The following is a 26357-nucleotide window of genomic DNA, read 5'->3' on the forward strand; positions in this document are numbered from 1 at the left end:
GATTCTAAGAGGCTGAGGTAAAGGGGAAGAACATTCTGGGCTTGTGAGAAGGCCCTGAAGGGAGGACAGGCTAAGGCATGGAGGAGGTAGGAGGAGAAAAAAGTTGCAGCTTTCAGCAGGTAATGGAGAGATATGCATTTGCAGTTAGTGACAGCAGCAGAAGTACAGTTCAGGAAATACTGGGGATGCACCTAGGACTATTGGGCTTGAGCTTCCATTGCCTTTCCTGGTCAAATCTCCCACAAGCTCTTTGCTGGATGTAGTTCTTCACTTACCTAGCTTGTGGCCTTTGGGAACAACAGAGGCAATAAAGACTCTTGGAACTCCAAACTTGAAATGTGGTAGTGTGTTGTGTTTCTGATGAGACCACATATTCACATTATATATGTATTACAAAAGCACTTAGTTTGACACTATTAATAAGCATGTAGCTAAGCATCATATCAGAGAGAAACAGAATAAGCATCAGCAAAGGAACAGCACATATTCACTGGAAGGCAAATTTTAGTAACCTCTTTCTTTAGATTAGAAAATTTTCTTCTCCCTATTTTATATCAAAAGGATATCTCCCAGCTGTTTTGAGTTGCATCTCCAAAAGTTTATCTTTTGTAGTCAAATTATGGCTTTAAATGCTTTGAAAATAACAAAATGAGACAAACAAGACATCTGGTTGCAGTCTGCAAAGGAGTATATAGAAAATAAACATGCTGGTGGCAAACCATGAACACATTTTAACATTATGTTAAATCAAGTTCGTGTAATACATTAAAAAAAGTTTTGGTCAATGAATTTGGATAAAGGGTCATGGAATGTGGAAGAAAACACAATCTGAAGTTGCAGTGAATTCTCTGAGAAAAATGTGGTGTAATGTAACAAAGATTCCTAGTTTAGGAATCAGAAAACTTCCATTTGATTTCCAGATCTGCCACTGACACTTCTCTGAGCCTCAGTTTTCTTATCTGTAACTGGACCTCCCTTGCCACCTGATAAGTTGTGAGAATTAAGTGAAATAATCAAAACAAAAAATGTTTTGAAAACTGTAAAGCACTATCCAAATTTCCTCTTCTTCCTTCTCTTCCTTCCCCCCACTTAAGGCAGTTAGGAAATATGTTATTGTAGGAGATCAGAAAGTTCCTCTAGGAAGGAATACTTAACAGGGAAATAATACATTTTAAACAATCAAACAAAAGAATTTATTAAGCAGCTATTCTGTGCCAGATACTAAGCTAGAATGTAAGCATGCGAGGACAATAATCAAATTATCCCTGCCCTAAAGAAGCTTACATTCTAAGGGGTAGATAACAAGTATACATGTAGATCTATGCAAAATATACACAAAAGAAATATAAAGCAATTGGTAGGAGTAAGGGGGAAGGATTAGTAACTGAATCTGGAAAGGCCTTATGGAGGAGGTTGTATTTGAACTGAGCTTTGAAAGAAGCTAGGAATTTTAAGAACATTAGCAATGGTTATGGTACTAGGTCATAACTGTGGTATGCTGTAACTGTGGTCAATTCCTCTTCAGGTGCAACCTTAAGACTGTTTAAAGGGAGAACTTAAAAGTAAGACCACTAGTCTTAGGCAAAAATGTTTTCTTAAACCTTCCCACCTTTTGTTACTGCCTTCCCTTTCTCTCTTGGAAACCCATTGTATGCTTCAGTATCATTGTGATGAAAGAAGATCACCTCTAACGTGGTACATTACAAGCTTTGGTTAAAAAAAGAAATCATCGCTGGGTGGTCAATTCTCATCATCAAAAGAAAATCTCTTTCCTAATGTTTTACTCTATCTGGTATTTTTTCAACATTTTCTGGAAAATGGGACTGGTATTTCCCAACTCTAGGTATCCATCTACTTAGCTACCTGGTACCTATCTCCTTAGCTAAGCTTAATGGTACCACAGCTCTATCCCTAAGAACCCCAAATAGAAATGTGCAAAACTGACAAAATTATGCAGTTATGTAAAGAGCAGCATACTGTAGTAAGGCGATGGGTAGCTAAGTGGCACAGCAGATAAGAGTATGTGAGCTTGGAGTCAGGAAGACCTGAATTCAAATCTGGCCTCAGACACTCAGTAGCTATGTGACCCTAGGTAAATTATTTAACCTGTTTGCCTCAGTTTCTTCAACTACAACATGAGGACTTCAGTAGTACTTATTTCACAAGGTTCGTTGTGAGGATCAATTGAAATAATATTTGTAAAGCACTTAGCATAATACAAAATGAAGGATAATAATAGCACCTACCTCCCCAGTTCTTGTGAGGATTGAGAAAATATTTGTAAAGTGCTACATAAAATGCCAGCTAGTATTACTGTCCCCATTTTACAGGTAAGGAAGATAAAGCTATTAAGTGACTTGCTCAAGTTCAACCAGCTAGTAAAGGTAAGAGATGGGATTCATAACCAGGCCTCTTGACCCCAAGTTCAATGCTCTGTGGGTTAACTAACTTCAAACTAGCACCAAATTGCAGAGAAGACGCAGAGGGAGGGCAGTATACAACTTCATAAAGAAAAGTAGGAAGGAGTTGTGCTGAGCTTCCTTTTGGCTAGCACTACAGTCACTGAAATTTAATTTCCAAAATTAAGTGGAAGTCCTCATTCATCCATAATTACCAGAGAATGAGGTAAGTTAATTTTCCATAGAAATGAAGTTCATATTTTGAAGAGCAAAACTCCTACCTTAAGAATTTACTATGATAGGAATTCTAAACAAAGTATACTGGATGCAATTTCACCTTCAATAGATGCCTTTGGGTCTTTATCATGACCAAGTACCATATACTATGCAGTACAAACACAGTGATTCACAGGTCTATTGGTGAATGAAAGCTGTCTGCTGTTACATATGCTGAATTGCCCAGATGACTCTAACTTTACAGAGTTTTGTTCTGTTTTTTTTGCTGTTCTTCTGCCTCTTCCATGTGCTATTAACTGTCACTTTGCTCTGCTGCCAGTGTGTCCTAATGATTCCCATAAGCTACCAGATTTTATGCAATAATGATATGAATGAGGAATCCTATAAGTCATTCAGTCTCTTAAATGCCATAAACTGCACTGTAATAGTTACTGTACTAACTTGTAATAGTTATTTGTCAGTAAGAAGACCCACTCCCAAGTTTGGGACTTAATTCTTTATGACCAAGGTTGTCCAAAGTGAGACCTCCAGACAAGTAGAGTCTTTATAACTGAGGATACTGATGCTTGATGCATTTTTCTTTCTTTTTTAAAAATTTTATTATTTCATTTTTTCCCCCAGTTACATGTAAAAATAATTTTCAACATTCATGTTTAAAACTTTGAGTTTCAAATTCTCTCTCTCCCTCCCCTCCCTCTTGAGAAGGCAAATGGTTTGATATAGGTTATACATGTGTAGTGATACATTTTCTCTTACCTGCTAAATGGGTCCTGCATAAAACACTCTTTCCAAACCATGGAGGCTACTGCCCTAGACATGAGGTAGGAGTAGTACTTGGCACCATATCCTACAAGGTGACTGAATCTCAGTTGCCAGGCCTGCAATGGAGAGAAAAAAATAGTACCATGTTTGAGATTACAAAGTACTAAAAAGAAAATGGAAGTATTTAAATAAAAACCTCCAACAAATGCTGCTATTCTAAATTGTACCGTAGAGGGAAAAGTCAATCACTATAATTAATGTTTTTTAACCTTTTCTGTTCTAAAGGACTTCTTTTATATCATGTAAATACAGAATTTGATCTTTTACAGATAGTTATTTTTTCCTAAATATTCACTGTTAATTTTTTTGACTAAATAAATTTAACATAATTCTGAAAATTTTTATTTCATGACTTTATTTATATGGAATAGATGAAATGTCTACATTCCTTATTTTAATATGGATCTATAAAAATGATAAAATATTTAGCTTAACATAGTTTCAATATTTAATACTGAGTCATTTCTCATGTGGATTAATTCATCTTATTCTAATACTTCCTCTGCTTTTGCCACATTTAAATTATATAAACAGCACCACTTAAGAGAAAGTAAGTGAAATTGAGCAGAGTTACTACTAATACAAAAAACAGTGATCTGGGATTGAAATTTTCTAGGGAGGGTCAAATTCTAATGTCCTGACAACCAACTCTTCTTTGTCAGGGGTAAGACAGTAAAAAAGCTACCTTATTCTCCTCAAATTTATTCACCTCAGCTTCCTATCAGAGGCTAAAGGAACTGAAATCTAATTAGGTTTCACCATATATAGAGCACAATTGGGGAGGTAACATGGTGCCATGGGAAAATCACTGGATTTGAGTCATATGATGTGTTTGGGTTGGTAGTCCTGGCTCTGCCACCTATATAAGCCATATGACTATGCCAAATACTTTACTTTTCTGAGTCTTAATTTCCTATCTGTTATATGGAGATAATGATACTCATGCTACCTGTATCAAAGGGCTGTTGTGAAGTGCTTTGTAAACTATTTTATATATATATATAAAACTTACCCTAGGAAGTTTTTTCTAGAAATCAAGCCCAAATTTGGGTCTCTGCAGTTTTCAAACACTGTTCCTAGCGCTGTCCTCTAAAGCCTGGCCAAAAAAGTCTAATCTTAGTCTTGATATGTAGTATTCTTAAAAATAAAAAGTCCTGTATAGTTTTTTAAAAATTGAAGGCAGTTATCATGATTCCCCAAAGCTCTTCTCTAGATTAAACATTTCCAATTCCTTCAATGAACTAGTATGAATTCAAGGCCCTTCACTTTCCTAGTTAACTTCTAGATACGCTTTCACTTTATCTTTACTAAAATGTGATGCCTAGAACTGAACACAAAACAATTTCTAGATAATGAGAGTATAAGTCTTTGCAATAATCTTCAGAGTAAAAAACTGACAATATGCCTTGAAATGGGATACTAATATCATATAAGAGAGAATGGGTAAATTCCAGAATGATAGGGAAAGATTATGGATGAGCAGCCCACATTTTCTGCTGGTATCTACATAATCACACTTGTACATAAAGTCTTGGATGGTCAAGAATCAGATAGCAGTTGAATATATAAGAAGGCATGAATGGGCAATAATCTGCAGAAGTGGAATAATACCTGCATCGATTCTACAAACATAAAAAAAGTGGAACAAAACAAAAATAAGTCTGAGATTCTGATACCCATCAAATTAACAGAGATAATTAAAAGATGATGTGGTTATGTATTTTAAAAATAGGCAAGTAATCTAGATTGCTGGCAGAACTAAAAAACAGCTTCAAACTTTTTAGAAATAAATATAGAGCTGATAAAAGGATCGTAAAAATAAGCATAACCTTTGACTCAAAAGTCTCCCTACTAGTACTATATCAATGAGCTGATGGATAGCAACAAATCTATCAATAAATAAGATTATTTTTAAAAATTCAGCAACATTAACTGAAACACAAAAAGCTAAAACCAAATTTTTGATGTTTGTGGAATGGTTGGAAAAAATTATGTTATCTAATAGAATGTTATTGTGTCATAAAACATGTAGGATCTCATATAATAATTTTCTTTTTTGTTATGCTGTTCAGTATTCCTTTCTTTTGATTTGTTTCTATATTTCAATGCTTATAGTATATGTCAAATTAAGTTTCAATAAATTTATTTCAAAAAATAAATTCAATATTTCAATAAATAAATTCAAACTTTGAATATATATTAAATATATCATCTTTGCTAAAAAAAGGATTTACTTGATGAGAATATATATTTCATACAAAAATATACATTCTATTTGAGAATTCTTTCACTAAAAACTATTCTTTTTCTAAACACAAAAGCTGGAAACACCTACATTCTGATTTATTAATAGCAGTAACCCTCTCTAAGTATAACTACACAAGCCTACTCCCTGTAACAACATAACAAAAAAAATGGGATTATAAAAATAAAAGCACACCAAAGACACATTCATGAATTCTTCTATATGTAAAGAAAACCTCTCTCCTACATGTTCTGTACCTGACATCTTATCTAGATTTTCTGAAAGAAGAGAACCAAGGTCTTCCTTTTTCTGCCTAAGGAGTGCCCTTCCTTTCTCATTTGTGGATAGTAAAGTGATATAAAACCACAGATTACCTTCACAAAGAATACCGATTTACATCAATAGATTTTCTCTATTTAACAAATGGAGAATCACTTTCTCAAAGCAGAGGGACAAAACTCAGAACTTATGGCTCACCATTCTCCATACTTTACTGCCTTGGATAGAGTCTTGTACCATGTATCTGAGTTTGTTTATTTGCCTTGATTTAGAGAAATAGGTTGTAACTAAATGTGTCATGAGGTAAGAACAAGGAGGAGGTGGTCCAGCGTGGTGCTTAGAGATGGTGCATATGCAAGAGTTATGTGGCAACTGCAGTTGGCAATCCATAACATAAGGGTGACAGGAGCAGTAACTCATATGCATCTGGAGCTTTAAAGTTAATCAAATCTTTTCCTCATAACCTTGTGAAGCCAGTCAAGGGGAGGAAGGAGAGATAAGCAGTGTCTACTATGTGCCAGCAGTTGTGCTAAACACTTTACAGATATTATCTCATTTGATCCTCACAATGCTCCTAGGAGATAAGAGCTATTATTATCCCCATTTTGCGCTTCAGGAAACTGAAACAAACAGAAGTTAAATGATTTGCCCAGGGTCACACAACTACAAAAGTTTCAGGCCAGATTTGAACTCAGGTCTTCTTGATTCTAGGCCTAGTGTTCTACCCACTGAGCCACCAGCTGCCTCTGCCGGTAAGGAAAGTACCATCATGACCGTTTCATAGGTGAGGTAGGGGCAGAAGGAAAGTGCTTGAACACTGGTACAATCCAAACGCCCTTTAACCCTGAACTCAAAGATTACTTTGTGCTGTTCTAACTTACATAAATTCAATTCTCATACAAGTCAAGACCCTGTGACAACATTGGTCCTCTTTGAAACAAAGGACAAACAACCCTGAACCCAATAGCTTAGAAAATGCTACAGATAAAATTCCACTATAATAGACTCGAAGTTGCTATGCTAGTTCTTTTGCAGTACTGAAATTACATTATCAAATATTATTTGAAATCTTTGGGACTTTGGCAAATTCGTCACACAGCAATTTAGTTGGGATGTTGATATTATTTTTTGAACTGGCACATGACTTTATAGTTCTTACTAAATGTAACACTAAAGAATCAACTGATCGATCTGTTTAGCTGTATCCTGGATTATAAATCTCTGATGTTCTAACATACCACTTTGTTTCAGGGCTCTTCTTTGTAACTTTTGTCCTTGGTAATATGCCAAAACTAGTCTGGCTGCCTCTGCAGCACAGGGCAGGGAGTTTTAATTTTGTTTGGTTTTGAGCTGAATACCATTTTATTTTGTCACACTTCAAGAACTGCATTTGATTTGTGCTATGAAATTTTAAAGTGACTTAAATTCATAAGTCTGTAGCTGAGGTCCCAAATAAACAGAGCATTAAAGATGAGATCTTTTCAGAACTGCAGTAAGAGACTTTTAGGGTGTATATAATATTGAGATAGGCCCACTTCCTGAACTGCCAGGGCAGCTGTCTTTTCCTAATAACCTACCAAGCGTATACATAGTCCAGGAGAAGGCACACTGTTATGACTAAAGGCTTAATTATAGGTTTAGATTTTGTATCACACATCTCTCCACATACTAAGCCTGTGGTAAATGAATTACATTTATATGATACCACTATTTGGAGGACTTGATATATTTATAGGGAATTAAAGCCTAAAAGTCTGTTCTTTTTCAAATAAGGCTCTCTAAAATAAGACCAGCAAAAGTAATATAACTGCCATTAAGTCTTTCTCCACTTCTTCATCTGAAAAATGGGGTTAAGAATACCTGTAATACTTACTCATGGGATTGTTGCAAGGATCAAATGAGATAATGTACATTAAGCACTTTGCAACCAGCTCATAAGGTACCATATGACTGTCAGTTATTATTAATAACACAGATTGTTAGTCCATGTTAATGTTAACTATTTCATTCATGAAGAATAATAATTTAATAATATATAGAATTTTTCTTCTCTGTCCATTGGTTGGAGAGAAGTTTTGACTTTTCATTTTAGAGACAATTTGTGAGTCTAACTCCAAAAAAGGCATGTTCTAAAAGATGGCAAAAAAGGACTTCTGTTTTCCTTCTATTTTCACAAGAGGAGGCAGTACTGCCCCTGACACAGACCATGTGGCATGAGCGTAAGGAAGGAATCTCTCAGAACCCCAGATAACTCTAAGACTATGTCAGAGAAGGTTTTGATATGTGCCCATAGATGAAGTCCTTAACTTCCAACTCCCTGTACTGATGAAATCATGGTTCTGGTTAAAACAAAAAAAAAAGTCACTAGAATCTCAACATTATGAACAAGCCTTTCCAAAGTGGAAGATAAGTGAAAGGTTATGTAGTCCAAATCTCAAATTCCTTCATCATCGTCTTACACAACTATAAAATAAACCTTTGGGACATGATGGCTGAGAAAATCAGCCCACTTGGAGAGTGGTATTTGGTTTGTGCTAAAAACAACAACAACAACAAGAACAACAAACCCTTCAAAGTAACTTCGCTTCATAACCCTTCCTTACAGAAGGCAACAAAACTTACTTATGTAAGGAAGGCAATTTTAACAATATACTTCTCCCATTAGTGAGTTCCTCCTGGGACCTCCATTTGGGGGAGAGGGGAGGTTGTGTTAGGTCTGCCAACCTTCAATTCTCCCCTAGCTGGACTTGTGAATTTACTCTATCTCTAGATCTCATCTTCAATCTCACCTAGAACATCCCTGGCTTATGCTGGTCCTGTTCTGCCACGTGTGAGCTCCTCCTGGAACATCCATTTGAGAAGCAGCCCATGTCTCCCCACAGCTTTTAAGTTCCCTTGTATGCTGCCTTCCCCCATTGGAATAGAAATTAATTGAGGGTGAGGTGCTTACATTTGTATCCTAAGTGCTTAATACAGTGTCTGAAACATAAACATTTAATAAATGTTGGCTGCCTTGCCTTGACTTATGGGTATCATCTTGGTTTTAAATCACAGTGGCAAAAATTTACAGAGAAAGGGAGACCCGGCCCTTTTTCCATTTCCTCACAGACTTCCTATTTCCATATCATTGATCTTCTCTTGGTCAGATAGTCAGCAAAAGCAATATAACTGCCATTGAGACTTTGCTATTCCCACCTTTGGTCCTTCATGCTAACTTCTTTTGTCATCTCTATAATTCTTCATACTCTTAACGGTCATAGGCAGTGTGAATGAGGATAAGCTCTACTACTATAAATTACTTCTCCCAGCTCCAGGTTCTTCATCTGAAAACAAGGGATTTAGACTAGAAAGTTCCTTCTAACTCTAAGATTCCAATATCCTATATTGTCCCCTTTCCTAGCAATGTTTTTAAAAGCCATGGTCAGATTGTAAATTGCTTGAGGATGGAGATCACATCCACTTCCTTTCTAAATTCCATAATATCATCACTGCCATCCAAAAGGGCTTCACTAAGTATTACTGTGCTACAGAGACTTTTAATTGGACGGCAGGCTTTTTTGTCTATTAAAAAAATACAATGGCTTTGCTGACACATTTTTATACTTGTTTGATTACTAGTACAAAATAGCAGGTATGGTACTTTTTTATTTTCAGCCTCCCAGTTTGGGGATATGCAAGGTTTGCCTAGAGCATGTTGATATAGGATTATAGACTTCTTCAACTGCCAAAACCGTAAGCAACTGGCTCACTTTGTTGTGCAAGCTCATAAAATTCCACTTGTTGATAACTATGCTTCTGATAATTGGTGTAACTTATTGTGAGATAGTAGAGCAGGAAGAAGTTAAGTATCTCATCTTATTTTATGTCTAGGTTTCCAGCTCATTTTTGTTTGTTTGTTTAATACTTTCTGGGTAGTATAATTTGCTGATTCATTAAATAACTTGATATTAAGTATCACTCTGTGCAAAGTAACACGCTTTGCAGAGGAGGACATACAAAGATAATTCAAACATGGTCCTAACATACATATAGATTATTACAAACTAGCACTGGGAATATGATATATAAACAAATGTGTAACTAATACAAAATAAACATACGATAAAAGATTATAATGTACAAAAGATAAAATCCTGAAAATTAAAGGAAGAAGAGATAAATTGGAAGAAGACAACAGAATTGATAACAAAACTCAAAAGTTGGTTTTTTGAAAACACTAATAGCAGAGCCAAGATGGCAGAGTGAGAGCAAGTACTCATCTAAGCTCTAAAACAAACTCCTTCAGATACCTCTAAAAAAAGAATCTGAACAAATTTTAGAGTGGCAGAATCCAATATGAGACAGAGTGTAGCAGATTTACAATCGAGGACGGACTAGAAGGTCAATAGGAAGGATCTGTTGCATGGGGATGGAGGAGCGCACAGTACACGGGCTGTACCAAAGCAGACCCTGTCATAGCAAGGCCGAGTAGGAAGCCCTGGGCGGTCTGAAGCAGCACTGTGGATTCTCAAATGTATCCAGCCCAGGATGGGAATCCAGCAGAACTGAGTGAAAGAGAAATGCAGAACCCCAAGTAACTGTAGCAGCCGCTCCTGAGATTATCAGCTGGCAGATAAAATGTCTGTAAGTCACCAACTTGAACTTCTGGAAGCCAAGATGGCAGAGTGATCTGTAAATGATATCCCCCTGCCCTTGTCGACCTTGAAAAACCCAGAGAATATTTCCCCAGGAAGCATCCTGGAACAGTGGGATCAGCCAAAGGGGTAAACAGTTTTTTAGCCTGTGAGGATAGGAAAATTGCAAAGGAGGGGGGGTTCCTCCTGCTGTGGCTAAAGGGGACCAGTGCAGGACTGGAGCTGCCCCAGACAGCCCCACCTCAGCTAACCAGGAGGAGATCCTGAGTTCCAGGAGTGTGGAGCCCATAAGTGCCAACACCAGGACCCCAGGCATGCCTCAGCACAGGTAGGGGTGTTGGGAAGACACTCGCGCTGATGGAGTTCAGTGACCACTGAGCTTGCCTATGCTCTAGCTCAGGAGAGAAGACCTCCTATGGCCAGACTACCCCTCCCCCACACTTAGTGTGCTCTAAGGTAAATCCAGGGAAACTCAGAAAGACTTCACCTAGCCTCTGCCTTGGCACACCAGCCAGCTCAGCACCAGGTAAGCTGTAGCACTTTAGCTTCTAGCTGAAAGAAAAAGAGGCCACAATACACAAAGCCTCAAGTCCTACGCACCAGAACTGTGGGACAGAGCCCCCTACGCCTTAGAAGCAGAGATTCATTTTAAAAACCTGGAAAAAGGGTGATCATCATGAGCAAGAAGCAAATCAGAAAAGAAAAGGCACAGAATCTTTCTATGGGGACAAGGACCAAAACACAAACACCAAAGAGGGCAGCATTGAGACTGTACTTCCATCTGAAACTTCAGAAGGAAATATGAACTGGTCTCAAGCCCAAAGAGCATTCTTGGAAGAGCTCAAGAAGGATTTTAAAAGCCAAATTAGAGAAGTAGAAGAAAAAGTGACCAATGGTCTTAAAAATATGAAAAAAAGAAATTCAGGAAGAATCTGAAAGGAAAATGGGACAAATGGAAAGGGAAGCACAAAACATAACTGGGAAAACTGGACAAATGGGAAAGGAAGTGCAAAACCTAACTGGAGAAAATAACTTCTTAAAAGGAACAATTGGGCAAACTGAAAAGGAGATGCAAAAGGTAACTGAAGAAAACAAACTATTAAAAATTAGAATTGGGCAAGTAGAAACTAATGAGTCTTTAAGATATCAAGAATCAGTCAATCAGAATCTAAAGAATGAAAGATAGAAGAAAGTGTAAAGTATCTCATTGGAAAAACAACTGACCTGGAAAATAGATACAGGAGAGAAAATCTAAGAATTATTGGTCTACCAGAAAGCCATGAGGAAAAGAAGAAATCATCAAGGAAAACTGCCCAGAGGTCCTAGATCCAGGAGGCAAAATAATCTTTCAAAGAGTACACTGATCACCTCCTGAAAGAGATCCCAAACTGAAAACACCAAGGAATACTGCTGCCAAATTCCAGAACTATCAAATGAAGGAGAAAATACTTCAAGCAACCAGACAGAAGCAATTCAAGTACTGAGCAACTACAGTCAGGATCACACAGGTCCTTGAAGCTTTTACATTAAAAGATCAGAGGTAATGGAATATGATATCCTTTAAGGGAAAGGAACTGGGACTACAACCAAGGATCAATTACCCAGCAAAACTGAGCATAATATTTCAGGCAAGGAGATAGACATTTAATGAAATAAGAGATTTCCAGACCTTCCTGATGAAAAAGCCAGAGCTCAACAGTAAATTTAATTTTCAAACACAAGTCTCAAGAGAAGCATAAAAATGTAAACAGGGGGAAAAAAACACTTGTTATTCAATATGGGCAAACTGTTTACTTCCCTATAAGGGAAGATGATACTTGTTAATCTTCAGAATTATATATTTATTATGATATTTAAAACGGATATACATAGACAGAGGGAGTGGGTATAAATAAAGTGATGTGATGATAAAAATGTGATTTAAGGTTGCAAAGAGATTGTAATGGGAAATGTGAAAAGGAGGAGGCAGATAAAGGTAAATTACATCACAGGAAGAGGCACAAAAACATGACAGTAGAGGGAAAGAGGAGAGGGAGATGAGCATTGTTTGAGATTTACTCTCATCTGATTTGGTTCAAGGAGGGAACAACAAACTCAGTTAAGTATACAAATCTAACTACCTCTATAGCAGTAGGAGGGAAAAGGGCAAAGAAAAGGGAGGGGAGGCTAAAAAGGAGGGAAGAAGTAGTAAAGAAAAAGGGGAGTAAAAGGAAGGGCGATTGAAAGAAGGGAGGGAAGACTGAGGGAGGGAGTGGTCAAAAATTACAACTCTATTGTGGAAAGGAAGGAAGAACTAAAAGCATAAACAGGGGAGAGGAGGATGGAGGGAAAGACCCGGATAGTAATCATAACTGTGAATGCGAATAGCATGAACTTTCCCATGAAATGGAGGGAGAGAGCAGAATGAATCAAAAACCATAATCCAACAATATGCTGTTGACAAGAAACACATTTGAAACAGGGGGATACACAAGGAAAAGAATATATTATACTTCAATTGATGTAAAAAAAGCAGGAGTAGCAATCCTAATCTCAGACAAAGCAAGCAAAAATAGATCTAATCAAAAGAGATAAGGAAGGAAACTATATCCTGCTAAAAGGCACCATAGACAATGAAGCAGTATCATTACTAAACATATATGTACCAAGTGGTATAGCACCCAAGTTCTTAGAGGAGAAGTTAAGGGAGTTACAGGAAGAAATAGAGAGCAAAACTATACTAGTGGGGGACCTCAGCCTCCCCCTCTCTGAACTTGATAAATCTCACCTCAAAATAAACAAAAAAGAAGTTAAGGAGATGAATAAAACTCTGGAAAAGATAGATATGATAGATCTCTGGAGAAAACTGAATGGGGATAGAAAGGAATATACATTTTTTCTCAGTGGTACATGGCACATATACAAAAACTGACCATGTACTAGGCATAAAAACCTCACAATCCAGTGAAGAAAGGCAGAGAGAGTCAATGCATCCTTCTCAGATCATAATGCAATAAAAATTATTTGTAACAAAAGGCCATGGAAACATAGACCAAAAATTAATTGGAAACAAAATAATCTAATCCTAAAGAATGAGGGGGTTAAACAACAAATTATAGAAACAATCAACAACTTCATTCAAGAGAATCACAACAATGAGACAACCTATCAAAACTTATGAGATACTGTAAAAGAGGTTCTTAGGGGAAGTTTTCTATCATTGAATGCCTACATGAATAAAATAGAGAAAGAAGAGATCAATGAACTGGGCATGCAGCTGAAAAAATTGAAAATCCCCAAGTAAATGCCAAATTAGAAATACTGAAAACCAAAGGAGAGAATAAAATTGAAGTTAAGAAAATTATTGAACTAAAAAATAAAGCTAAGAATTGGTTTTATGAAAAAAATCAATAAAATTGATAAAGAAAGAAGAAAACCAAATTACCAATGTCAAAAATGAAAAGGGTGAACTCACCTCTAATAAGGAGGAAATTAAAACATTAAAAATTACTTGGGGGAGCAGAGCCAAGATGGCAGAGTAGAAAGATGTACATATTTTAGCTCTTCCCCCATAGCCCATAAAATACCTGTAAAGAAAGACTTTGAACAAATTCTAGAGCAGCAGAAGCCATAGAAAGATGGAGTGGAGGAGATTTCCAGTCCAGGGTGACCTGGAAGGCCAAAGGGAAAGGTCTGTCACACTGGATGTGGAGCAGAGCCCAGCCCAGCCTTGGCCTCGTGACTCTGGGAGGAGCAGGTTTAGGGGATGAAATCCTTGGAAGCAGCTGCTGTTTGCAGATCCCTCAACCCATAGGTGCCAAAGGTCAGGGAGCAGAGTTCATCCCTGGCCCTGGCCCAGGGAGGCAGCAGGGGCAGGGCATCCAAAGCTTCTGGCCACAGCAGGCAGGCAGCAGCCAGCATCCATTGTCCCATTGTTGGAGCATAAAGCCTCTGGGGGAGTTGAGCAGCTGATCTGAATCTCAGCCCTGAACATGGTACTGGGGGAAGGAGGAGCACCAGGACCCTCCTCTTGACAAAGGATTCAGAAGTCAAGTAACTGGCTGGGAAAATGCCCAAAAAAGGGAAAAAAAATAAGACCAAAGAACGTTACTTTCTTGGTGAACAGGTATTTCCTTCCATCCTTTAGGATGAGGAAGAATAAAGCTGTCATACTGTCAGAGGAAGTCAAGACTTTTGCATCCAGTACCTCCAAAATGAATATACAGTGGGCCCAGGCCATGGAAGAGCTTGAAAAGTGAATCAGCAGCTTGCTAAAAGAGACCCAAAAAATGTTGAGGAAAATAACACCTTTAAAAATAGGCTAACTCAATTGGAAAAAAGAGGTCCAAAAAGCCAATGAGAAGAAAAAGGCTGCAGAGAACAGAATTAGCCTAATGGAAAAGGAGGTACAAAAACTCACTGAAGAAAATAGTTCTTTAAAAATGAGAGTGGAGTTCAGGGAAGCTAATGACTATATGATAAACCAAGAAGTTGCAAAACCCAAAGGAATGAAAAAATATAAGATAATGTGAAATATCTCACTGGAAAAACAACTGACCTGGAAAATAGATCCAGGAGAGACAATTTTAAAATTATGGGACTATCTGAAAGTCATGATCAAAAAAAGAGCCTAGACATTATCTTTCATGAGATTATCAGGGAAAACTGCCTGATATTCTAGAACCAGAGGGCAAAATCAATATTGAAAGAATCCACTGATCACCTCCTGAAAGAGACCCAAAAAGAGAAACTCCTACGAATATTGTGGCCAAATTTCAGAGTTCCCAGGTCAAGGAGAAAATATTGCAAGCAGCTAGGAAGAAACAATTCCAGTATTATGGAAATACAATCAGGATAACACAGATCTGGCATCTTCTACATTAAAGGATCAAAGGCCTTGGAACAGGATATTCCAGAAGTCAAAGGAACTGGGATTAAAACCAAGAATCATCTACCCACCAAAACTGAGTATAATACTTCAGGGGGAAAAATGGTCATTTAATGATATAGAGGACTTTCAAGCATTCTTGATGAAAAGACCAGAACTGAAGAGAAAAATTTGACTTTCAAACACAAGATCAAGAGAAGCATGAAAAGGTAAACAGGAAAGAGAAATCATAAAGGACTTTCTAAAGCTGAACTGTTTACATTCCTACATGAAAAGATAATATGTGTAATTCTTGAGACATTTCTCAGTATTTGGGTAGGTATAGGGATTATACACACACACACACACACACACACACACAGCACAAGTTGAAGGAATGATATCTATAAAAAATAAAATTAAGGGTGAGAGAGGAATATATTGGGAGAAGAAAGGCAGAAATGGAATGGGGCAAACTATCACTCATAAAAGAGACAAGAAAAATCTTTTTCAATGGAGGAGAAAAGGGAGGAGGTGAGAGGGGAAAAGTGAAGCTTACTCTCGTCACATATGGTTTAAGAAGGGAATAACATGCTCACTCAATATGGTATGAAAATCTAGCCTACACTACAAGGAAGGAGGGGAGAAGAAGACAAGTAAAGTGAGGGGGATAATAGAAGGAATGGCAAATGGGAGAAGGGAGTAATTAGAAGTAAACACTTTGGGGAAGGGACAAGATCAAATGAGAGAATAGAATAAATGGGGGACAGGGTAGGATGGAGGATAGTTAGTCTTACACAATATGGCTATTATGGAAGTCTTGTGCAAAATGACACATCATAGCCTGTACTGAATTGTTTGCCTTCATAGTGGGGATGGGTGGGGAGGGAGGAAGAGAGAGAAGTTGGAATTCAAAGTATTAGAAACAAATGTTGCGAATTGTTATTGCACATAAGTGGGAAATAAGAAGTACAGGTAATGAGGTATAGAAATCCACCTTGCCCTTCAAGAAAAGAGATAAAAAAAAGAGGCAAAAGACAGTCCCTATCTTCAAGATGCTCACAATCTAATGAGAGAAATAATAAACCAAAATGTACAAACAATACACAGTTTGATAAGTAGGAAATAACTAAGAGAGAAAAAGTACTAGAATTAAGAGGGGTTGGCTTAGCAATAGTGACGCAAAAAAAGAGGGCCAGTGTAACCTTTATTTCAAAGAAGTTAGGTTAGCAATAGTGATGCAAGAAGAAAAAAAAGAGGGTCACTGCAAATGTAGAGAGAAAAGCATAAAGTACTTCAGAGGACCACAATGACAAACAGGACCGTTTTGGAAAAAAGAAATGCTGAATTTATGATATAATTTTTTAAAAAGTAAGTTAAATGAAATAGACATTTATGGTTTTACATAGAATCTTCTTTTTGTGTTCCGTTGTGAATACTGAAATGCTCTTTTTAAAGTTTGATTTTGTTGCTGTTATTTATTTGTTTGTTTTTATGGGCAGCTAAGTGGTGCAGCAGTGGATATAGCCTTTGGGTCTGCAGTCCAGAAAACCTGAGTTCAAATTCTGCCTCAGACACTTGCTGTCTGTGTGACTCTGGGCAAATCTGTCCATCTCAGTTTCCTCATTTGTAATATGGAGATAATAACAGCATCTATCTCCCAGGGTTTTTGTGAAAATCAGATTAAGATAATAATTGTAAAGTGCTTAGCACAGTGTCTGGCACATAGTAGATGTTATATAAATGTTAGTGATGATAATGAAGTGGAGAAGTAGAGGGAGATTTTTTTTTTTTTTTGCCACTGTGCCTTTACTTTTACACTGTTTACTTTACTTTTACACTGTTCCCTATGCTTAGGTTAGATTTCTTAACAAAAGACTCTACTGGAATTTTACTAAAAAATAAACATCCATGGAATACCAGACAAATTTTAATGATGGGCTCAGAAACTTGATTTTTACTTTAGTTAATATTGATTTTTAGTTTTGAATATCACCACCTTGCCAAAAATTAGAAACTCTACTTGGAAATCTGTCCAGAGAGAATTTACTTCGTATAAAGAACATCCTCAGTAACAGCTATATTATGTTTCCATGTTCTCAGTTTGAAAAATACATTTTGATTTCAAATTACTTAGCTCAAAAACAAAGTTTTAAGTAGCATTACTATGTTTACACCTAATACCTTCAATTCTCCTACTTAATTATAACCATCCCTGTGCAAATATATAGGAACATAAGATAGAAAACAAGTATTTTTATCTGAAAATACTTATTCAAGGAGTAATAGGGAAAGCCAATGTTCTATTTTCAAAGGCAACAATGCTCTGCACAATGTGGACATTTTTCAAGAGTGTCATGTCCTTTTCTCTATGTATTTCAAATACTAGTAAGCTCCAGATCACAAAAATTAAAGAAGCTATAAATGTTTATTAATGGACTTTCTCTAAGAGAAAGGCAGAAGTATGCAGACTGTCTCAAAGAGAGTACTCAAACTAATGATAAAAATCATTCTGACAACCTGACAATTTCCCTTTGTGCAGTTAGTAGTAATATTTACCAGGCATGAGGCTTAATGGAGCATCAAAAAAGTAAATAGTTTGTTTATACCATCAATTACTTTGGCACATAGTAGACATTTAATAATTGTTGATGGGTCATTACAGTAAGGAAAGAGATATTAGTATGAAAAGAAAAAAATTAGCACAATACAAAGCACAGACAGTATTAGGCTGGGTTGGGAATGAAGCATTGTTTGCCCATGTCACCTTCCTTTCAGTCCCTTTAAGTGCCCTTCCAAATTAGAAGGGAGGCCTTTCTAATTCTGTACTTTATGTTTTAAACTTTTCCTTCCCTTCATCAAGGTGTAGTTTATAATTTTTCAGATAATTGTCACAGTGTAAAACAATCACAAAAGAAAAGAATCTCCCCCATGCTATTAATGACTGACAAACACATTAAAAATTTCTCTTCCAGAGACATTTTCATAAAAACAGAGTACTCTTTAGATATACATGTCAACCCCACAGATCCACCAGGGGAGTAGCAGAGGAAATATTTTTGCTCAGGAAGGCCTTTCTGGAAGCCTTTAAATGAGATGATTTGTCACTTAAGACTCAAAGCACAGAAGGGACCAGTCTGACAAGAAGACAATGTAGCACCATCAAGATCTTCCCTAAGCTATTGAGAAGCAGGTATGTGGAACGATCTGACTCAGAGCTCCAGCCAAGTTCTCTGCAGGCTCATTTTCTGCCTCAATGGCTTTGTGTGGTTTTGTGAGGTAATACTAGTTGTGGGCCTCAGTTACCCTTTTGGCATTCTGCAAAACAACTGACGCACCAAGTCAGAGCTAGCTTGGCTGCTATGTCTCTTTGTTTGAAAAGGAGACTCTTCTAAGCCCCTCTGGCTTTTGCATTATTGTGACTACTTGGCATTTGGTTAAACATCTCTAAATGTCCAATTTTCCATCTTCCACAGTCAACAGCTTACTTAAACAAGTCAGGTCAGAGCTGGTGCAACAGTATAGCACTTTCTTCTCATACCTCTTTTTTGTTCTCCTTTGATATCTATTTTGACTTCTGTTCTACCATGCCAACAGGACTGCATACACTTACAGAAACTGACAAGGATAGGTCTATGCCAGTAACTATTTGTTCCCTGACAGTTAATAATACACAGCTGATTTTGTTTTTATGATGTTGTTCAGTGTTCTCCATGTCTGGCTTCTTCTGACTCATTTTTTTTTTTTGAAAAGTCCTTTCATTTTATTTATTTATTGTTAGTTTTCAACATTCACTTCCACAAGATTCTGAATTCCAAATTTTTTTTCCTTTTCTCCCCTCTGCCCAACCCACGACAGAGTGCACTGTGATTACCGCTTCCTCTAATCTGTCCTCTCTTCTATCATACCTCTTCCTTCTCTAATTCTCATCCCCTTTATTTTCCTGTAGGGCAAGATAGATTTCTATACCCCATTACCTGTATATCTTATTTCCCAGTTGCATGTAAGAACAATTAACATTCATTTTTAAAACTTTGAGCTCCAACTTCTCTCCAACTCACTTCTTTTAAAAAGTATTTGTGACATATATAAATGATGAGATTTTTCAGTAATCTTCAAACCTTTTTGGCATCTTTCATTTCCAAACCACAAACTGCGCACTCTCAACATGGTTTTCAGTTGTATTCCCCTGTGCTCAATTTTCCATTGAAGGCCCTGAGACTATCAAGGTGTATGGCTGACCTAGTATGGAGGATCTTATCAAATTCCTCATGAAATTGTTTCTACTTCTTTAGCTTATGCTACAGATAATGGTGTGTAAGCCGCAGTTAACTCTGTAGTGGAGTGCTTATATTCATCATGAATACTTTAAGACCTTTCAAAACACATGTGAAAGCAACTCACTCAACTTTTTTATTCACCTCTATAAGGAAAAACTAACTATGAGCTACCCTTCTATTTTACTACAACTTTCTTATGTTTTCAGCTTAGCCAGAAGATAGAATGCAAATTTGATAGAATTCCTGCCATAATGTGTCAACTTACTACTGGTCATCTGGCAAAGGATGCATATTAAGAATATCCCAAGTTAAATTATTTTTTTACAGATGGTCTATCAAGAGTATATTTCCTTCCCCCAACTGATAAATGGTCAAAGGATACAAACAGGCAGTTTTCAAAGGAAGAAATTAAAGATATGTACAGTCATATGAAAAAATGCTCTAAATCACTATTGATTAGAGAAATGCAAATCAAAACAACTCTGAGCTACCACATTACACCTATCAGATTAGGTAACATGACAAAAAAGGAAAATGATAAAATTTTGGAGAAGATGTGGGAGAGCTGGAACACTAATTCACTGCTGGTGGAGCTGTGAGCTGATACAGCCATTCTGGAGAGCAGTTTGGAACTATGTCAAAAGGGCTATAAAAATGGGTATGTCCTTTGACCCAGTAATATCACTTGTAGGGCTGTATCCCAAAGAGATCATAAAAACGGGAAAGGGACCCACATGTATGAAAGTATTTATAGCACCTCTTTTTTGTGATGGCCAAGAACTGGAAATTGAGAAGATGTCCATCAATAGGGGAATGGCTGAACAAGTTGTGGTATATGAATGTAATGGAATACTATTGTGCTATAAAAAATGAAGAACAGGAGGACTTCAGAAAAACCTGGAAAGACTTACATGAATGGATGCTGAGTGAAGTGAATAGATCCAGGAGAACATTATACACAGTAACAGCCACAGTGTGCAAGGACTGTTTTTGATAAACTTAGCCATTCACAGCAATGTAAGGACCTAAAACATTTCCAAAGGACTCATGATGCAAAATGTCATGCACATCCAGAGAAAGAACTATGGAGTTGGAATGCAAAATGAAGTGACTATTTTCTCCTTTGTTATGTTTGGTTTTGTTTTTCCTAATGGTTTCTCCCATCGGTTTTAATTTTTCTATGCAACAAGACTAATGTGAATGTGTTTAACAGGAACGCATGTGTAAAACCCCCATATAAGACTGCATATTGTCTTAGGGAAGGAGAAGGGAGGAAAGGGGAGAAAATTTGGAAGTTATGGAAGTGATTGCTGAAAACTGAAAACAATTAAAAAATTTGGGAGGAAAAAGAGTGTATTTCTTCGCAATTTCTCAATAATACTGTGGAAGTAGAAATTGGTCACACAAAGTTTAGGGCCAGCTTGAGTTTTTGGTGTTTTGTGGGTTTCTATGTCCCCCCTCCCCCAAAAAAGCACATCGCCTGTTAACTGATTTTCTGGTCACAAACCTCTCTGAACTTAGGAAGACTAGTGCCTTCCCCCATCGGATTACTTTATGTTTACTCTGTATATATCTTGTTTGAATTTAGTTATCTTAAATGTTTTCTCTCCCATTAGATTATATTCTCCTTGAAGACAGGGATGATTTTTGCCTCTCCTTGCATCTCCAATATTTAGCACAGTACCAAGAAGAGACTAAGCACTTAAAAATGTTGACTAACTTCTCTGGGAGTAAGGATGCATGGTTTTCAACTGAGAATATTTTTAGACTGGCAGAATCTGTCTGAAGATTTCCCATGGTAGGAAAAGTGTAAAAGAATAAGTCACTCATTCGCCATAATAAGGCATGGAAATAGTGCTTTAGGGTAGGGATGATAATAAAAATCTTAGAAAAACTTTAACAAGCAATATATATGTTATTCTGTCCCTAGTTTTAATAATTACTAAGACTAACATTTAAATACATAAACTAAAAAATGCAAATGAGCTGACTATATGTGATATGGTTCTTAACTTCTGAAATTAGTGATAAAGTAACTTTTAAATAAGGTTATTATTATTTATTAAGGATCTATTTATTAAGGATTTACAAGATCAAGTCACGACATATATTTTAAAATAAAAGGAATGCTGAATATATTTTCCAAATACTACAACTTTCTCAGTTGGATTTAGAGAGTGTGTGTGTGTGTGTGTGTGTGTGTGTGTGTGTGTGTGTGTGTGTGTGTGTGTGTGTGTAATAAAGCAGATTTCAATGGAGGGGGGAGAACTATAGGTAATCTGGTAAATGATTCTAATGTTTGAAAGAAGGCAAAAATAAAAATTAATAACTGGAGTAAAATATAAGTCATTAGTTCTCATATTCTCTTTGTAGTATGATAACTTATGATCTTTGATAAAGGGAAGAGTAACTTCTTAAGTTGATTTAGAAAAAATATTCACCTAATAACTTAAAAAACAGTACTTTCTTAACTTCCTTAGCTTGGAAAGCTCTTGCATTTCAAACTCATTTTCTAATTTCTGTGCTGAAAGATGTCTTCAATTTAATTTTTAAATCCTAGCTATTAACTTTCCCTTAAAGTTGCCTAGACATACACAATTAGGAAATATATCTCTCTAAAGGCTATATTGTTGGTAAGATACAACTAAGTTAATGAAGAAGGCTAAAACACCTTTAACTTTAGGAACATAACCTTTTCTATAAGTTTCATGAAGACATCCCAAAAGTTTATTAAATAGCTGCAGATTCTGTAGCCCAGGGCTTATACTAATATGTCATTTGCAAGTCATGTTACAGCCTGTGTTTTGTACAGTATAACTGACATAAATAAGATATGTAACTGATCCAATGAAATTATTAAAGTTGCCTGTTTTCTATCAACATATCATCAATCTTGCCTGATTATCTTGTCTGAAAAATTTCTAAAATTCCTCATGCAACAGTGTTCCTCCTCTTCTCCTTCCCCATTTCTATTAGCAAGGAAAAAAAATCTTATAGAACTTTGGTTGAAATCTATGGAAAACCTAAGCAGTCTTGAAGAGTCCCTAATGTAACCAAGTAAGCTAGGCAATATAAATCATCACCACCATTTTTAATATGCAGGTGCAGTGTATTAAACAGCACCTAAGTATTACTGAAAAGGATGGACTGAAGAGGGGAGAAACTTGAAGCACAGTAGCTATCTAGCAGACCACTACAGAAGCACATACAGGAATAGAGGTGACGAGGGCTTGCACCAGGGGAATAGCAATATTACAGAACAGAAAGGGTCAGAGATGTTATATGAAGGTAAAATCAACAGTATGGCAACCAACTGGACATGGGGTTGACAGAGTAAAGAGTGTTAAGGATAATATCCAAGTTGTGACCTTGGATGGCTGGAGGTAATGTCTTTGATAGTAATAGGAAAGTTGTTTGGGGCATGCTAGTTGAAGATCTTGACATATTCGAGATGTCCAATAGGCAGTTGGAGAAGCTATAGACAATGGGAGCAGATGAGATTACCAAGTGAGATAGTATAGAAGGAGAAAAAGATGAAGGAAAGACTGTTGGGGACACAGTTAATGGGCATAATCTGGAAAAAGATCCAGCAAAAGAGCCTCTGAAAGAGTAGTCAGATAAGCAGGTAAAAAGAGAACCAAGAATGAGCTGTGCTGCAAAAAGCTGGAGAAGAAAGAATATCTAGGAAAAGAGGGTGATTGGCAATGTCAAAGGTTATAAAGAAGTCAAGAGGGATGAGGATTGAGAAAAGATCATTAGGTCTGGCTATTAAAATCCAGAGTTCAATATCATTGGTGTCAATAGACAAAAAAACTAAACAAAATATAAAATTATACAAGTAATTCCAAGATACACTTGATTCTTTTAACCAGTATTTCTATAAACTATGTACATATTTATAGAAACCTATTTCATGTTTTGGGAGAGATAATGGCATTACTATTAATTCAATAAATCCAATTCAACAAGCATTTATTAAGGGAACTTGTAGATGCAAATAAAAAACTTAGATAAGACTACTTTTCTCATGAAACTATGAGAGCAGTGATAGGAACTGATGTACCTAATAACTAATTATGAGTTTTTAGCCTTTATTATGTAACTCAAAGTCTTCATGTAGGAAGTGGAACTTAAATGATAAGAGGCATGAGAAATAAGCATGTGTAAGTATAAATCCAATGACATGATCTACACCTAAATCTATGACCTTATGCTCTATGACAAGAAAGTCTGACTATTATTTAGGAGAAAATAAGAAAACTGAATTTTGAAGCACAATGACTTCATACAGTGGGTCCCAGGGGTTCAAATAGAAATGGAGGCCACTAATCCAAACCTAAGAATCCCTGCACATACTGACAGTTTAAAAATGTAATGTTATTAAAAAGGTTGAGAGGGTTTTGTCAGCATCTAGGAAGGGGTAGAAGCACCCAAGCTGCCCCTGTGTAGCTCCCAAGTGAACCCAGAATATTTACCTTATATGACTGGGCTCCTGGGCAGGGCAGGGTTTGGCATTAGGAACCTGAAGAGATTATGGAACAATGACAGTAGGGGATGAGGCGCTTGGGAACCGGCTAAGACTGAGCTGTAGCGGCAGAGCAGGTCCCAGCACAGATGGAGGAGGGATGCCCTCCTGGGCCATGTGCCCTAGAGAAGTTAGTCTGTGCTGGGTGAGCAAGAGGGAGCTCTTAAGAGCCCTGAAAAAAAGGTAATGTTACTTATATTTTATTGAATTTTTATTTTGTTAAATATTTTCCAATTATATTTTGATCTGGTTTGGGCCACTGTTGAGAGTGTTGTTAGACATGTTTGACACTTCTGACCTGCACAGTGGAAAAAAATGAGCCCACGTGGTTTTTTTATACATTAGTGCGCTGAATACAGGAGGACAGGCTTGAACTTAAAACATTTATAAAGTATGTGTTATCAAAATAATGTGTTTTCCTGGTCTTGCTGGCCTCATGTAGCTAATTTTATCATATTCAAGAAGGTCAGTTAGTATGTTTTAATGTTCACATAATCATTGCAAAAGAGACTATTATAAGCCTGAGTAATGCACATCAATCATTGTTTGTACCACTTCCTAAAAAGAAAGGCAACAATCTATTTCAAGAATAAAGTAGTTTAATAATAAGTGATTAGAGATCTTTAAAATAGTTCTAAAAATTAGTACTTTGGGAATTCTTAAGATCAGCAATGAAAAATTATTAGTCAGGGTTAGAATTCAGTTTCTAAAGCCTCAAATTCATATCTAACCACAGCTTGACTTTGAAGTGAACCACCACACTGATCTCAAGATCCATTCTTTCTTAATATCCCAACTTAAATAACAACAAATCTGACTTCTCTTGTTGCAACTAATGACTTCAATCTAGAATTATCCTACTTCTTTTGGACATTGTACTTTTCTTGATAATTAACACATGCATGAAAGCATTGTATTCTTTTCAATATATTTTTTATCTCTGTGTTCATCTGAATCCTACCTTTAAGAAAAGATTCAGCTTAAGCTTTTTAGAAGGCTATACCATGTTTTGAGAGGGAAAACTAGTTGAGAAAAGTGGTTATGGAACAAATATAAACTATGACTTGACTTACAGACATTCACTGCTTTCATTTAATGAAATTAGTACTATGAAATGGTTGTTCAAACTGCAGTTTGGCTTGAGTGGAAAAAAGTTATTACAATAATTGTATAAATCATTTAAAATACTTCTTGATTATTGGTTTAAGTGTCAGAATCTTTCTAAATGTTCTATGACAGTCTGATTCATTCTTCATTCTCTATGAATCACCAAACTATTTCAAAGCTGCCTTTAGACACAAAAACACACATGTGACAAGAACAACTACATGATCCACAAGTCTGAAATCTGAAGACAATGAATATTAAAAAAGGTAATTTACTGGGTGATCTTGTTTACAATTGATTAATACATATACTTTATAAACATAGGTATATAAATGGCACCAAAGTTTCAGAAAGCCCCTAATAGTGCAAGAAATTAGCCAGCTTTCTCAGGAAGAACCCCTGGTGGTCAAGCAAATAACTAAAAACAGCCTCTGTGGAAAAACAAAACCAAACCTTGATCTCTATTTGTTTAAAGGGGCATCTTGAAGACTCTGAGAGGTTCTATCTGATTTTCTCCTTCATTGACCTTTTATTAGTCCATTTCCAATTATCAAAAGTGTTGTAATAATTTTCCACAAATACCATTTTCATAGAGTAACTCCCCTATTTAAAGAATTGTCTGTGCTGGACTTCTGAGTATTTTATTCAATCTTACATCAATACAGCCTTTAAAGTTTTTTTATCAACTGTCTTCTACCCATATTTTACCAACTTTGTTTCTCTTTCCCATATGTAAATACAGACAAACCACCTATATTTTGTACAGAAGTCATTCATTTCTAATTCTGTATTTTGAATTTTCTACTACTTTCCCCTTGGATATCTTACTTTTAAAAACCTATATATGTCACCTTTCAAAACTTGTTGAAAACTATTCTATTCCACAAACTTTCTCTCAATAACTTAACTTGATTTCAAGCATCTACTCAGATTGAAAAAATGCTGATTTTCCACCTGATATGTTGGTCATATATTCTGTCTCC

At 36.4% G+C, this 26357-nt stretch overlaps 1 protein-coding gene across 1 annotated transcript in view; it reads right to left on the minus strand.

The window, feature by feature from the left end:
* MIPEP (mitochondrial intermediate peptidase) overlaps positions 1 to 26357 on the minus strand; it is a 196320-nt gene that overhangs the window by 46297 nt on the left and 123666 nt on the right. Inside the window, exon 17 of the mRNA XM_072611732.1 lies at positions 3393 to 3514. Within this exon, the coding sequence (XP_072467833.1) occupies positions 3393 to 3514 (122 nt within the window). The remainder of the gene's footprint in view (positions 1 to 3392; positions 3515 to 26357) is intronic.

This window comes from Notamacropus eugenii, chromosome 5, assembly GCF_028372415.1.
Source record: "Notamacropus eugenii isolate mMacEug1 chromosome 5, mMacEug1.pri_v2, whole genome shotgun sequence".
NCBI classification, from domain to species: Eukaryota; Metazoa; Chordata; class Mammalia; order Diprotodontia; family Macropodidae; genus Notamacropus; species Notamacropus eugenii.